Source organism: Myotis nattereri, assembly GCF_964212035.1.
Source record: "Myotis nattereri genome assembly, chromosome: 3".
Taxonomy (NCBI): domain Eukaryota; kingdom Metazoa; phylum Chordata; class Mammalia; order Chiroptera; family Vespertilionidae; genus Myotis; species Myotis nattereri.
Window position 1 is genome coordinate 172,343,375 of NC_138077.1, and position 16,311 is coordinate 172,359,685.

A 16,311-nucleotide genomic window follows, 5' to 3' on the forward strand; every position below is an offset into this window, starting at 1 on the left:
AAGGTTTTTCAGATGAGTCTTACAATGTTGGACCACAAGGGGTTATCCAAGGAGTCAGCAAGGTATAACTTCAAAAATATATTTGGGGACAAAGGATCCAGATGGACAATAAGGCAAGGCAGGAATGTAAATTCTTTAAAACAAAAAAGGTAGCATATACTTTACTATGGGTGCGGAAAGGAGGTAGATAAAAAGGGAGAGGATATTAAACCCCTAGGTCATTTCTCATTAGGTTGCATTTATGTAAAAGTTTGAATAGTTTCAAAGAAATCTGTGACATCAAGAGCTTTAAAATCTGATTTAATTAGCACACATTACTGATTATTTTCTGACTTAATTCAGAAGAGGCTTTCTCTTACCCTTAAGATATCAACACTTGGTAACTTACCATGAACTCCCAATTTTCTTTAAACTTTCTCATATCAGAAACCTATGCTAGTGGTTCTTAACCTTGGCTGCTCCTTAAGTATTGGAGGCCTAGAACTACTCCATCAGAAGCTTATGGGTAGTGTTCAGGGCTGTTTCTTTTTAAGAGTTCTATTAGTGGTTCCTATTTCATCAGATAATGTTCATAGCTGTTTCTTAAACAGTTCCATTAGTGATTCTGAATGTAGATCGAGGTGAGAGCCATGACTTTTTATATCACACCATCTTATGGAAGAATTTAAGACATTATTTATCTATGTAACTAATTTATTAGTTGACAGGTACTCTTATTTGTTGAAATGGGGTAAAAGTGTTATTCCAATAGTGTATATTCTTTAGAATTATTTTTAAATACCAAAAATGTCTTTTAACAAGTCATAAGATAATTGACCACTTACCAACTTAATATACTATATTTAAAATGAAAATTTAACCAGGTTTTTGTGTGTGCCCAAAGCATCATCTTAAGTTCTCCAGTTCTGGATTCCATAAAGTTGTATGTCTACTTTAAAGGACTACTAACAATTTTTAAGTATGACAACTTAGATGGACTAATAAGTAAGCACAATTTGAATTATCCTACTTCCAAGTTTCTTCATTCCAACAGTCAAAAATATTAAGTATTAAAGATAATTGCCTGTTTACTCTCTTCTCTGTGTGTAATGTATATATATATGTGTATATATACATACACACACACATATATATATGTATATATACTAGTATACATACATTCTGTTCTTTAAGAGAATCCAGCTATATTTATAGTAAAAATAAGCAAGTTAAAACAAACACACAAGCATTTGTATACATAGTTTTTAAGCATTTAAAATTTTATTGACCTTATTTTTTAAAAAAGTTAAACTTAAGGTCACACCTCTAAGTTTGATATACTATATACAGATCGTGCAGAATATGACTATGAAGAGATACAAATTAGTCCATGCCCAAAAAGATTTACTAAAGAATCATCTTCATAAATACATATAAAATTCTTGTGAAGATAAGACTGTCCAGGTTTTCTGAGACACTTTCAAAGCAACCCAAGGCACAAAATGTACACACCATTGTGAATACATACATATTCCAGACTTTGTGCCTCTAATACAGCCCATCAAAGATTTGGCTTCATGACTTATAAAACTAAATGTACTGAAATGATATTCTGCTTCTTAGCTGAAAAACCACAGGACCTATAAACATGTAATTACTCCAAAATATGGAGATACAAATACAAGCACTTTATTTTAAAAAGCGAACACAAAAAAGGTGTAAATTCAAAAGTGTTTAAATGCTTCCATTTTGGATAATTCAATTAAGAACCTATACAAGTTTTTTCCCAGAGCTAATACATCACTAGTCTCTACTACGGAAAATGAATTCTAAAAATTAACATGGTTTTCAGTAATTCAAATTTCACTATACAAAAACCTAGAGACCAATAGTATCCAATAGCTTCAAAAGATAAGCTATTCTTTTTGATGTAATCAACGTTATCAATGTTTGTCTGGGTCTGTTTTTATATATATATATACACATAAGGAAAATGTACACTCTATAGTTTCTTATAAAATAGCAAATAAGGAGTAGATGTAGGAGATGTAGAAGGGGAAAGAGAATTCAAAAAGTCCTTCTCTTCAGTAACTTTTACTTCAGAATCATCAAAAAGCAACCACTTCCCCTCATACTCCTTTAAGCTTTGCACTACATATGAAATTTTGTTCTCGAATCCACCAATGTTAATGCCTGTTTGGTCACTGGATTCCTTGTTCCTATCAGATTCATGCGTCCCATTAGTAATGTTAGTCTCAGAATTTCTATTTTCAGCAAATGCTGTACTGGTACCTTTGTCAGGATTAGCTACTTTGTTGTATAGCTCATAATCTGCTTTGCTCTTTTGTCCTCCAAGAAGTCCAATAGCTTCTACATTTTTTTTGTTCAAAACTTTACTTGGCTGTGTGTTTCCATTGACTCTAATTGACACTTCATCATCGTAATTTTCAGCCATACCCCTTGCTTCCTCCTCATTCAGTGGTTCTGGCTTACTCATTTCACACAACTGGTCAAGCACAAAATTTCCCTTATCTAGTTCTAAACTGTTAAGGTCTGTGACTTTAACAGAAGCAGTGTAGTGCCCACTACTAATTGTAATGCCACTATGCATCACAACTGCAAATAATCCATAGCTGTCATTGGTTGGCTTTGTACTCCATTCTTCTAGTGACAGTTTGAGAGGTGTCAGTAAAGGAGTGTTGATCTTGGAAAGTCCACCACCATAACAATCAAACCTTTGGAAGAAAAATAAAATAAGGTTTTCTGCTATTCCACTTTATATTTTTTATATACCCAATGTGAAACCAACTAAGAGTCTGAATGAACCCTTAATATTTAGTGTTCCTATGAGTAAACACAAAATAATAAAAAAGACCCCAACTTATGTACTTAAAATATTTCCACAAAGAAAAATATTGAAAATGCTAATTAATATTTAAGTGTTTCTGTGAAGGCTCAAGGCATCCCCCCCACCCCCCAATTTTGTGCAGTTAAGTAAATGAAAGGATCATGTCGTTCTTCTGGCACAAAATAAAGTATATGGAGAATTACTGGGAAACTCTCATACTAATTTGAAAAATTCATTGATATAAAAAGGAATAAAGTCTACGACATGTATACATGTCAGAAAAGTCAGACTATTCAAAATGCAACTAATATTTTTATACTTTAATTGCTTTTAGATATTTAAATTTTCAACTATATAAGAATCAAATTGTTCAGATTCATTTGATTTCCTGGCTAACCTTAAAACTAAATAATTTTGCCTTTTTTCTCCCCTTATAAAAACCTTACTGTATATAAAATTTGTTCTCTGCTTTCATCAATTCAACTATATTTGATAAGGAATGAAAAGGTGTGAAGAAATCAGAATATGTATTCATACTGATGCATTTTTACAGGGAAACTTAATAAGAGAACAAACTTTTCTAAGGCAATCTTTATAAATTACTTCATTTCAGTAGTTTATATTATACTATTTTGAACAGAACTTCTCTTATATAGCAGCTCATTTTCTTCATATAGCTTTTATTTATAATACTCACTCCAAGCCACTAGCAGCAAAACACTTCAAATGAATGGTTATAACTTCAGGCATTTTGTCAAACAAAAGACTTCGTTCAGCTTCAGTATAATGATGGCAATTTTCACAGAAATATTTATCTTCTCCTACAATCCTCTCCACTGAAGCAAATTGTGAAATTGCCCACCTCAGGGTCTTCATTTCTGTTTTTGGCTCTGGAGAAACTACATAAGAGAATCCTTTCACTCACAAATGAAAAATCTGTCCAACATTTAAAAATTAAACCACTAAGTTCTATGTTCAAAATTAGCATGCAATTTCAACTTACTAATCCTTCCAATAATAAAGACAATAACTAGTTTCAGAAACTCTATCATAAAGTTCTCCCTTGACTGTGCATGTCCTTTAAATATTTGTATTTGATCAGCATTTGCTAGAGACAGAAAGAATATGACAGAAAAACCTAGTCTCTGACTCATTATAAGACAGACTTTAGTTTATATTTAACACATTGTATGCGGGAAAGATATTTATACGTTTTACTTATACGTTTTACGTTGACTGGTAGTAGAGCACGGGACACGTATTAATACGTTTCTTATAGACTAGCGGTAGAATGCGGGTAACGTATAAATACATAAACTAAAGTTATCGTAATTTTACTGAACGTTGCCATTTGCGCAAAAAATTAGCAAAAATGGCCCGTGCCACCTGTTAGCGCGCGATAAAAACTACCCGCAAACTATGTGTTAACTAGAGGCCTGATGCACGAAATTCATACAAGGGGCTCAGCCCTCACAGTTGCAGCCCCAGCTTCCTCCAGAAGGTCGTCCGGAAGGATGTCCAGCTGTCTGGTCTAATTAGCATATTATGCTTTTATTATTATAGAAGGTAGCCAATTTCCAATATCTGAGCAAGTAAATCAGTCTCATGATCATTTCTTGTTACATTTCCATGCTTTTTGTGGTTTATACTAGACAAAACAATGGCTCAAATATTGTGTTAAAAATATCCTCGGTAGCTCTGAGAAATTCAGGTACCCAAATGTTAACTTACAAAAGCATTTCATTTTCTCATTATACTCTACACATCAAAATAAAGATTCCACAATTTCCCAAATGCTAACTATTGACAAGTGAAGCTATATAAGCAGAAAGATATTATACAAAAGACACGAAAAAAATAACTGCTCAATAATTATGCAAGCTATTTACTATACTGCTTATTGAAGAAGACTGTAATTATTTCATGGTCCTTACAAATACTCCAGTTTTTGCTTACTTTCAGAACTCTCCTCTACTTTAGAAAGCTCATCTTCTTGTACTGGCACACTGATGTCTTGAAAATCTTCTCTTCTTTCTGTTAAACTTTCACATTCTAAACAACGAGTTCTTAATACCAGCTGACCTTGAAATAACTTCTCTACAAGCTCAAAACCAATTTGCTCTGTGCCTAAAACAAAAACAGGAAAATATAAGTCTATATATATTAATTTTTCAGCATAGCCCAAGTAACCAATATTCATTTAAAGCATATGTGAATAAAAGGCTGATTTTCAAATCTCAACCTGCTTATTAGCATTAAAAGGTGCCTTATTCATGAAATGTAAATTCTATAAAGGTAGTTTAGAATACGAATTACTGTTCTCTAAATAAAGGAAGTCACAACTGTGTCTTCATAATTCCCACCCCCTAGAGAGTAACTCTAAAATAAAGATGACACTTGGTAAAACCATAACCACATCAATACTGGTTTCCCTGAGAGCTGTAGATCTGGAAGAAGGTAAGCAGAAATCCAGTCCAAGCATGATGCATCTACTTAGTTCTCTACTTTAAAGCTGAATTACACTAAATACAATACCTTTCGTGTGTTTGTCAAATATTGCTTATATAAAGGGGTAAAGTATACTCTTCCCGTTAAAATTTATTGAACTCCCTTATTTTATAATCCATAAACTAACATTACCTTAAGATTGAGATTTATACACACACGAAACATAGCAGTGCTTAAAACACCACAGTACAAAGTATTAAATTTTTCTTTTTAAACAAAACGTCAGCCAGATTTATACTATACATATATCTAAGAGAATAATTACAATTCTGCAACTATTAACCTGCCTATCAATGTCAAAGAATAAATTATACTGACCTTTGTTTATGGGCTTAACTTCATTACCATTAATGGACTTAACATTATTTCCTGGAGATTCAAGTCCACAGCCATTAATTGTGTTATCATTTTCACACTTCCCAGGGTCCTCTTCAAGATCATATTCATTTTCTTTAGATTGTCCTTTGGATCCTTGGTTTATTTTCCCCAAACTACAGAATTTAGAAAGGATGCTGGGTTGCTTAGTTGCAGACTTTAACCAACTTATTTTAACTTTTGATTTCTTCTGTGAGGGTCTTGCACTCTCATTTTCAGGAATGTGCTTAGTGACTATTTTAGAAGGAATCTCTAATATATCACCTGTAGCTTTTCTTTTTGATCTGGTTTGTCTCTGGTTCTCTTCCAATGACTGGTGTTCCTTGGATACCTTAACTTTTTTCTTCATGTTACCAAATTCAGTGTCACTTTTTCTCTTCCCATTTCCTTTTGGGAGTTTTTCTTTATAGTCTTCAGCATGCCCCATATTGTCCATCTCTGTGCTATTAACCCCATTAATTGTCTCTCTCTGATTAGGTTTTTCTTCTACCTTGTTAGATAATTCTGCCACATTTTTTACTTCTTCTTTTTTTAGGAGTTGGCATGTTTCTTGAATGTTTCCCAAAATACACTGTAATACTTCCTGTGCATCATGCTGTAGATATCCTTCATACATAGGGTTGAGTTCCCTATTAAAAAAATATATTTCCCATTTCATATATTATGCTTATAAAGACTACAAGTAAGAAAACTTTCCTATATAGAAACTAGAGGCCCAATGCACGGAATTCCTGCACTCAGGCTGGGAGGGGGGGGGTGTCCCTCAGCCCAGCCTGCGCCCTCTCATAGTCTGGGAGCCCTTGCTCCTTATTGCCCTCTTGCTCGCTGCTCCTTAGCGCTGCCACGGAGGTTGGAGAGGCTCCTGCTCGCCAGCCGTGAGCCCGGCTTCTGGCTGAGCGATGCTCCCCCTGTGGGAGCACAATGACCACCATGGGGCAGCTCCTGCATTGAGCGTCTGCCCCCTGGTGGCCAGTGTGCATCATAAGGACCGGTCATTCTGCCATTTGGTTGATTTGCATATTAGCCTTTTATTATATAGGATGATTTAATATTTATAGGGATATCATAGCTTTATTTTTTTCATTTTTATTATTTTTTAAAAATTCCTCACCCAAGAATATGCTTTCACTGAGTTTTAGAGCAAGGAAGGGGGAGAGAGAGAGCAAGAGAAACGTCCATGTGAGAGAAAAACATGAATCAGTTGCCTCTCATATGCACCCCAACTGGGAATCAAACCTGTAACCTTTTGATGTATGGAATGACTCTCCAATCAAATGATCCACCCAGCCAGGGCCATAACTTTATTTTTTAAATCTAAAAGCATTCATTCAGCTACAAATGTGAAACTTTCAAACTAATTCTTAGCCCTAGCTGGTTTGGCTCAGTTGATAGAGCGTCGGCCTATGGACTGAAGGGTCCCGGGTTCGATTCTGGTCAAGGGCACATACTTGGATTGTGGGCTCTATCCCCCGTAGGGTGGTGTGCAGGAGGCAGCCAATCAGTGATTCTCTCTCATCATTGATGTTTCTATCTCTCTTCCTTCCTCTCTAAAGTCAATACAAATACATTTTTTTTAAATAATATATTTTTTAAAAATTGCTCTTAGTCATTATGCTACACTGCCTGTTAAACATATAGCAATGTATTACATCTAGGTCTATTCCTAAACCAAATGAGTAGATAATTTTTTAAAAGGCTTAACCTATAACATTTTAAATAAAGCTCTTTTATATATGGGATAAAGTTTTATTTTTAAAGACAATACTACAAAGAGATCTAATCCAGTTAACAGCTCTCTTCTAAGTACACACAACAACAAAAAATATTTGGAATTTATATTTCGTATGCATATTCTGAATACAAACCTACAATTCATAATCTGAAATCTTTAAGACAAAATATGTTTGGGTATTCAGAACTTTTCAGATTAAAAAAGACAGTATGACACATAAGTAAAATATATATCACCAACATAAGGGACACTATAAGCAAACACATTACTATTTCTATTTTAAAATATGTATGGATCTTATTACAGGTAAATATGAATAAAGACTATAAACTCATATACATTTGGATTTAATGAGTTTAATACCAAACTTATTAAAAGTGTTCCAGTTTTTGGAGTCTCTGGGATAATAAGGACTATAAAAATGTAGTTTCTATTTTCTTTGCCCTTTATTACACACCCATTTGTTCATGTATCACTCTCCTCCAAGGAAAGCAGTAACTAAATTAGAATCCTAAAATTATATTATAGGCTATACCTGAGTGTGTTAAGTAATCGTCTTGGCTGAGTAGCAAGTTCATCAGTGTATTTTTCTGGATTTAAAAGAAAACTAGCCTGAAGCTGTTCAACTGAAATGATTAAGGACTGTAAACTGCATATTAGTTCATAACTTGCCAAAGAATCTTCTTTACAATTTCCCTGTCAACAAAGAAATAAACAAATTAGTATTATTTATGAACAAATTAAGTGCCTTCCCCCTTGTCTTTGTCTCACTAGACAAAACTAGTTTTTCTAAATTTAATTTCATCATAGCAGTAATTTTATGGAGGTATACAAATAAACTTTTAAAATTTTAAGTTTTTTTTATTTATTATGTGGATAATGGTTTTCTAATTATGTAAGTCAACAGTTCCTTTAATTAAATTTTAAAAGTGAGTCAATTGGAAAAACAATGAGTGACAGGTGATACAAAGGTATGATAAATTGTGATGGTGGGTATACAAATGACAATGTTTATTGGTAAACAATAAATTAAAGGCCTGGAGAAGACTTAGTAAATGGGAATAATCTAGCTAGCTACCCTACAAGAATGACAAATAATTCCCTTTCTGACTGTAAACTACTAAGAAATTTAATTCTAAGTTATAGTTTAACTGAGAAATAATCTTTGTCATCCCCCTCCCAAATCCTCTGTGCATCTAATTACTTTATTATGAACCAAGTGAGTTTCCATTAATTCACTTTTTATATTTAGTTATTTTTATCTTTTACCTTCTCTTTTTGATTGGCTTCATCTTTAAGAGCTTCCTTCTTCCTTGAAATAATATTAAATAAGTGCTTCACTCCAGATTTAAAACCAGGACAAAAATATAATACCTATAAAAAGTGAAATTGTCTGAGTGTTTACTGAACAAACAACAATAGTATAGTGTTTAACATTATTCAAAAATTATCATGCTTTTTTAAGTAGCGCACTTTAAAATGTGCATTACTGAAAATTCTGAGATTATGATTTGTGTCAAAAAAATTGTTCTTGCCCTAGCCAGTTTGGCTCAGTGGAAGAGTGTCGGGCCTGCAGACTGAAGGGTCCCGGATTTGATTCTGGTCAAGGGCACATATCTCGGTTGTGGGCTCGATCCCTGGCCGACTGGGGCCCTGCAGGAGGCAGCCAATCCATGTGTCTCTCTCACATCAGTGTTTCTACGTCTCTGTCTCTACCTTCCCCTTCCTCTCTCTCTAAAAACCAATGGAAAAACATCTTCAGGTGAGAATTAACAACAACAAATTTGTTCTCTAGTTCATCATTGTAGCCCACTCTCTCCCTTCACTGGCAATAAAGCATTGAGCCTGAGCAGATAGTGCTAAGACTTACGGTTTTAAGAATACAACATAAAACAGACATGGTTCCAAGGGTTAAATACATACCACCATAGCACCAGGAATTGAGAGAAAAACTAAATATCTGGCATCTTTCCACTTAAGGTCTACTCAACTATGCTCTCCCAATTTTAATGCATCACTTTCTCCTACCCCAAGGAAGATTATAACATACAACTTAGAATCATTATTCTTATTGTAGCCCATTCCAGTTTATTTACAATCAAAGGCAAAGGTAGTATGGACAATTAAAATACTCTAATAATCTGAAATTCTCAGAAGCATTAAATGTTACATCATTCTTTGCCTACTAAGGTTTTATTATATATCAAAATTGTCAACTTACCTGAAGTATACTATTAAGATAACAAGTATTGCCGAGATTATTTAGCCCCACAAATGGTAACAAGTTTTCTCTCTTCTCACAATTCATAGGTGAGGGCTGTGCCGCAGGAACAACTTGATCACTATTAAGTATAGAGGGGAGAAGAAAGATATAATGAAATAGTATCTTAAAGAAACAAAGCAGAAATATTACTTCCCTAGATTTAGTCTTTTCCCAAAAGTTATATGATCTGAAACCATATGGATTTTACTCAAATGACATTTTAAGAAAATATGCAGAAGTGAAAAATTTGCTGTACACCAGAATACAAATTTTACAAGCACTTTAAAATTATTACAATTAAGATACCTCAAAGTTAATTCCATCAAGAGGCTATTAATCCTATTTTACAGATCAGAAAATAGTAATTCGTAGTGATTTGTTAAGCCATCATGACACTTTTATCAAGTACTGCTGACTCTTGAACAATGCAGGGTGTGTGTTTAGGGGTGTGAGAGGTGGGTAGAAGTACTGACCTCCCCCCATGCATGGTTGGAAATTTCCCTATAGCTTTGACTCCCCCAAAACTTAACTATTCATAGACTACCAGAAGCCTTACTGAAAACAAAAACAGTCAATCAACATATTTTGTACATTACATGTATTATAAACTGTAGTCTTATAATAAAGCAGCGATTCTCAACCTGTGGGTCGTGACCCCTTTGGGGGTTGAACGACCCTTTCACAGGGGTCGCCTAAGACCATCGGAAAACACATATGTAATTACATATTGTTTTTGTGATTAATCACTATGCTTTAATTATGTTCAATTTGTAACAATGAAATTGGGGGTCACCACAACATGAGGAACTGTATTAAAGGGTCGCGGCATTAGGAGGGTTGAGAACCACTGGTATAAACTAGAGAAAAGAAAAATGTTGAGAAAATACATTTACGGTATTTATTGAAAAACAGCCCGGTACACATGGACCCACATAATTTAAACCCATGTTCAAGGATCAATTGCAGTTTAACTCTGAATAGAAACCTGGGAATAGCTTGACTATGACAATATTTGGGAGAGGCTTCACTAAGAAGTCAGATTCTATTAATAAAAGAAGAGGAGCCCTAGCCAGGTTGGCCTGTGGACTGAAGGGTCCTGGGTTCAATTCCAGTCAAGGGCACATAACTGGGTTGCAGGCTCGATTCCCCATCTCCAGCATGTGTGGGAGGCAACCAATCAATGTAACTCTCTCACATCAATGTTTCTTTGTCTCCCTCCCTTCCACTGTCTCTAAAAATCAATGGAAAAATATCCTCAGGTAAGGATTAACAACACCCCCCCCCCAAAAAAAAAATAAAAGAGGAAAAAGAGTCTATGAAGAGAATTACACATCTGTCCCTCACTTAAAATGAATTAAGTTTATAACTTTAACAAGCATTAGGTCATTATAGCATTTTTATTTTATAGCTGCTATTACTCTGGCACCCCAAAGTATTTATAGGCATGAATGCTGGTAAACAAAAGCTTCACACACAACCTCCTAAGCTGATTATTGGTTAATATTAGGAAATTACACATAAAACCAAATCTACTTTAGTCATACAGCAGAGTGCCTATCTGTTGAATAGAGAGCTGGTGTAGACTCCAACTGGAGCAACTATTGATGGAATAAAGTATTTCATTTTGTTCTGATCTCCTTTTAGTCACCAAAGGATTTTTATCAAAAGCATTTGTTTTTAATTTTATTTAAAATAAATTTGCCATTGTACATCTCCAACAGGTTTGCTAATTCACATTATCAGGTATGACTATAAGTAAAGTTTAAATATCTCAGGTAACTGTCAAGTACAGTATTCTTAAAAAAATCACCCATTTATTTACCCTTACACTAACCGTGTTATACTACAAAACAAACACGTTTACATTAAAAGCAGTGTTAGTGGATAAATATTTCTGCCAGTTAGTCAAATTGGCTGAACACAATGTATATTGAGTTAACATGGAAGTGATCCCTGAAGGGAACCACCACTAGTTTTGCTGTTTCCACCACATACTGTTAGACTTGTCTCACAAATATGTGTGGGTGGTGGTGGTTGTTTGTTTGTTTTTGCCTCTATGGACTATCAGGTAGGAATGTCTGAAGATACTGACTTAATTTCACCAGTTTTTTGTTGATGTAGAATTTTAAAAGTACAGAAATATACTTACGATACCTACATTTCAGATCCTCTATAATCAGAAGAAACCTTTTCTTCATTTTCTTGAGAATCTGTGAAATCCAAGGCTCTCTTAGTTTCCTTTTTCTGAAAAAACTTCAAGGAAAGTCTGTTTTTCTTTGATGGACTACCTCTTGAAAGCCCATTACTTTCATTAGGTATGACACCAGGCATTTTTTCTTCAAATACCAAAGAGTTGACAAACACTGATTTATATACGGACGTTATAATCACCAATCATATCTGTGAATCACAAAAAGTTTTCAGTCAATAAACTGCACTCTGCTGCAGTCAATAAAATAAAATTTGAAAAATTTACTAAGGAATAATTACTAATTAGAACGTCATATTTGAAAACCTAATGCCTGGCAATAATAAGTGCTCAATGTTCTATTGCTTGCCATTTGTCCTAGCTTTCTTACCCAACAAAACTATCCGATAGCTCCACCGGTGTGGCTCAGTGACTGAGCATGGACCCACGCACCAGGAGTCCTGGTTCCGGTCCTGGTCAGGCACATGCCCAGATTGTGGGTTCAGTCCCCAGTAGGGGGCGTGCAGGAGGCAGCCAATCATTGATTCTCTCTCATCATTTATGTTTCTATCTCTCTCTCCCTCTCCCTTTCTCTCTCGAAAATCAATAAAAACATTTTTTTTAAGAAGCGGAGAAATAATATTTTTTTAGCCTGCTATTAGAGTAAGGGACACCTCACAAAAGACCTCATTTTAGTAGACCTACAGTAGATTAATAAGCAAAACCTTAATTTTATTATTAATTCACTCAGAAAATATTGACTGAGCAACTACCATCTCTAATTTACAAAGTAGAGAGTGGGAAACAGGGATGAATGGAAAATCAAAGGATGCTGGAATAAGTTTTTCTTCCAAGGTCTTTTCTACTTACTAATATGGACACATGAAATAAAGTCTCTAAAAAGTACCTTTAAAATGCAATTTGAATACAAGAAAAGGCAAAGACCTGGTGTTGTTATACCTAAAAACTAGAGTGAAAAGTAACAGAACAAATCAAAGTTGGGATAAGTGAGCAACTTCGTGTATATAACATTCTTATGCACTATGACTAGACGCAATATAGTACTAATTTTCCAAACATTTGTTAAAGTACACATTTTTAAAAAAAATAATGCTTTATGTAGGGAAAAAAGAAAGGGTGATTTGTTTTGCCTTTTGCTATTTTTCTTCCCAGTTTTAAAGTAAAACTTTTAGGTTAAAAAATGGCACTACTGCGGTGAAAGCCTGAGGGCAGGGTGGGTGGGGACGGGAGGGGGGAGGAGGAAGTCAATGGGGTTTGGAAAAGAGGACAACTGTAATACTTTCAACAATAAAGATTTTTAAACAATAAATAAAAGCACTATTTGTGGTAGTTACTTTATATGTTAATCCTATTTTTCATTATGATATCTGGAGGTGGGGGAGATTACCTAAGAGAAATTATTTAGAAACCAACAACTTTCCAATATAGATACAGAGTAATACCACGAACTAACAAAACTCACTCGAATTCCATCTTTCCCGAGCATTTCACTGGATGCTTCTGATGTGGGAATTCACACACTGAAATCGGCAGTGAAACCGCATTTCTGAGACTGGACTCAGGAAGGTGGGAAGCTGCCCCGCTCCCCCACCCCTCCTCCCCCGGAGGCTCCCGATGAACCGCGCCGGGGTGACAGCCCGCCCGCGGGTGTCGGCCCCCAGCACCCGAGGTTTCCGAAGAGCCGCGGACACTGGGCTCTAAGAAACGGAGGAGCCGGGCTTCACAGGAAAGCTCATCTCGCCGCTGAAATAACGGATTACCCATCAGTCCTGGCTCCCTCCAAGTCCCACTAAACACCTAACACTAATGAGAATGTAACATCTCTTGCTCTTGGCTTTCCTTAAAACTGGGGGTTGTTACGTAAAAAAAATAAGTCTCGTAAGTCTCAATCAAATTTCATAGAAAACACAATGAATCGAGCATTAAATGTTCCTCAACAAATGACAGCGTTGACCACTCGGTCCCATTAGTTTTAAAAGTTCTTTCCTCTATCAAATGACGCGACTCAATTCCAATTTTTCAAGAAAAATGCAAAACCATAACACCTCCGACCGAGGTTGAAGGCACGGGGCGTCCTAAACACTTACTTCTAAAGGAAATGAAGACACGCTGCGCGTAACCCCTAGTTACCCCGGACCAGCAAGGGGCTCCCCTACGCCGCTCCGCTCCACGAGCGCGCACCCGGGGAAGGACGTCGAGACGGTGTGGCGGCCGGTGCCCGTCCCAGCACCGGGCACGGCGGGGGCCGGCCCGCGGCGGAACCACCGCTCCCGGCCCCCACGCCCGCGGGGACGGCCAATGTGCGCCCAGCCCGCACCTGCTCTCCCGAGTCCTGCCGCGGCAGGAGGGGGCGCCCCGCCCGGCGCCCACGGGGCAGCTCCGCCCCGGGCGCAGCACCACCACGGCCCTGGGGTCTCGCCCGCGCACCGACGCCGGCGTCCCAGGGCAGCCCCGCTCCGGAGCCGGCCCCACTTGCGTCGCGCCCGGCAACGGCCTCTCCCCGCCAGGCCCTCCTTACCTGGTCATGGCCCTCAGCGAGGTCCGCGGCGGTGACGCCGGCCGGTCCAACCGGGACGAGTGTGGGTGCGACCGTGGAGACCTGGTCCCGAGCCCGCGGAGTCCCCCGACCCAAGAAAAAGCTGGACAGATCGCCCTCCCCGCGGGGGAGTGACCATTCGCTTTCAGGAGCAGGAGCCCGGGCCGCCGCTTGGTCCTGCCTCGCGCCGGCACCAACTACATCCCCGGAGCGGCGCCCGCCGCGCCTGCCCCGGGAAGGGAAGGAGCGCAGAGAAGCAGTCCCACTGGCGAAGTGCCTCAACCGCTAGGGTCGTCCCCACTCCACCACCGAGGGGAACTTGGCGCGTTTTCCTCCGTCTCAGGACCCCCGTGCTTTAGCCTCCGCCCGCGCCAGCGCTGCGATTGGAGGGTGGTGCCCTTCGAAAATGCCGGCTCTAGTCGCTCGAGGCACAGACGCGAAAGGCAGGAGCCGCCTCGCGACCGCCACTAGCCCCCTGGCACGCACGTGCGCAGGAATCAGCGGGAACGGTAGTTCCCCCAAGACCGTAACGGGCTCTGCAGTTTCAAACAGCGCAGGCACCGGCGCGGGCAGCTCACGCGGGTCCTCGCGGAGGGCGCGCGCGAGGCGCCGGAGGCCGGGCTGGCGCGCTCGAGCCTCACACCTCCCTGCCCCCCCTCCCCCGCCCTGCTTTAACCATTGGTGCGCGCGAGTGGCCCCTGAAAGGCGTACGGGTCGGGAAACGGGACAGAGAGGAGGTGGGACGGGCTCCTTCGCGGAGATGGAGCCGCCAGGTGCTCAAATCCACCAATCCGTGAACACGCCCCGACCTGGCTCCCTCCGCCAGCCGCCGGTCGAAAGGAGCCAATCAGAAGTACCCAGACAAAGAGCCCCCTGGGTGGGCGGGGGAAGGAAGTCCAGCCAATACCAAGAAGAAAGGATTAACCAATGTCACCTCAATACATTCAATAAAAATAAAACTTAAAAAAAAAAAAAAGGAGGGCTCCAGCCAATCACTGCCGGACATACAGAGTTTTTCAGAAGCTGCTCGCCTCCAACCGCTCTCATTGGCGCTCGAGGGCGCGCTTCGCTGCCGACTGTTAGGATTGTGCGGGGCGCTTTGTGGGTCCTCCCGGCCGCCGAGGGTGCGGCTTCCGGCGCAGGGCCCTCGCCGCAGGCCCCTCCCCCTTCCTCGCGTGCACGCTCGGGCGGGGTTTCCAGGGAAACTGGTTTCAGAAAATGGCTGCCCTCTCCCTCTTCGCGGGGCGTCAGGGGCAGGTTCTCTTTGCCATCGCAGCCCCGGCCCAGGCCGGTCCAGTAACAACAAGGGCTGACGTGGATGAACCGTCCATCCTCAGTGGGACACTGTAGCGCTCCTTCCGCAGTTCCCCCACTCTTTTCCAACTGTTGACCCCTTCCCTGCGGGGCAAGGAAACAAAATAGCATTTCATGGCTAGGCTCTGGCGGCGGGAGCTGCGAAGGATGCCTGCGCGAGCCCCTGCGAAAGGGCGCAGACGCGGCGAGACCGGCCTCACCTGGGTTTTGCTTGCTTCTGTTTGCTGCTTTGTGAGCTGCAATTAAGCAGGATGAGTTCAGACCCAGGTCGCTTCATCAAGCAGGGCTTGGCGCTTACTGTGTGCCAGGCTTCTATGTAGAGATAATTTTTAAAAATCCTCACCCAAGGATATTTTCCATTGCTTTTTAGGGAGAGTGGAAGAAAGAGGGAAAGACTAAGAGAAACGTCCACGTGAGAGAAACACGGATGGGTTGTCGACAGCAGGAGCCCTGACCAGAGCCCCCAGGGGAGGCACCTGCAGCCAAGACGCTGCCCTTGACCAGGATCGAACCCGGGACCCTTTGGTCCGCAGGCGGATGCTCTGTC

The 16,311-nt window shown here is 39.4% G+C and overlaps 1 protein-coding gene across 1 annotated transcript; it reads right to left on the reverse strand.

The window, feature by feature from the left end:
* Positions 1-684: 684 nt before the first annotated feature.
* On the reverse strand, positions 685-15,305 carry USP1 (ubiquitin specific peptidase 1). The gene is made up of 9 exons (XM_081087070.1): positions 14,433-15,305; positions 11,864-12,105; positions 9,664-9,784; positions 8,712-8,816; positions 7,978-8,138; positions 5,654-6,339; positions 4,784-4,954; positions 3,525-3,726; positions 685-2,714 (listed from the first exon to the last, which is right to left on the reverse strand). The coding sequence occupies exons 2-9, from the start codon at positions 12,034-12,036 to the stop codon at positions 1,982-1,984; spliced, it is 2,352 nt and encodes a 783-aa protein (XP_080943196.1). The 5' UTR covers positions 12,037-12,105; positions 14,433-15,305; the 3' UTR covers positions 685-1,981.
* Positions 15,306-16,311: the final 1,006 nt, after the last annotated feature.

What these genes read in the sequence shown, in the direction of transcription:
- USP1 (XM_081087070.1), bottom strand. Translation starts at nt 12,036, where the DNA reads ATGCCTGGTGTCATACCTAATGAAAGTAATGGGCTTTCAAGAGGTAGT. An exon ending in AGTTAAGCCCATAAACAAAG is followed by an intron (nt 4,955 to 5,653) that starts GTCAGTATAATT and finishes TTTTTGTTTTAG; the next exon opens with GCACAGAGCAAATTGGTTTT. An exon ending in TTTGCTGCTAGTGGCTTGGA is followed by an intron (nt 2,715 to 3,524) that starts GTGAGTATTATA and finishes TTTCTTCCAAAG; the next exon opens with GTTTGATTGTTATGGTGGTG.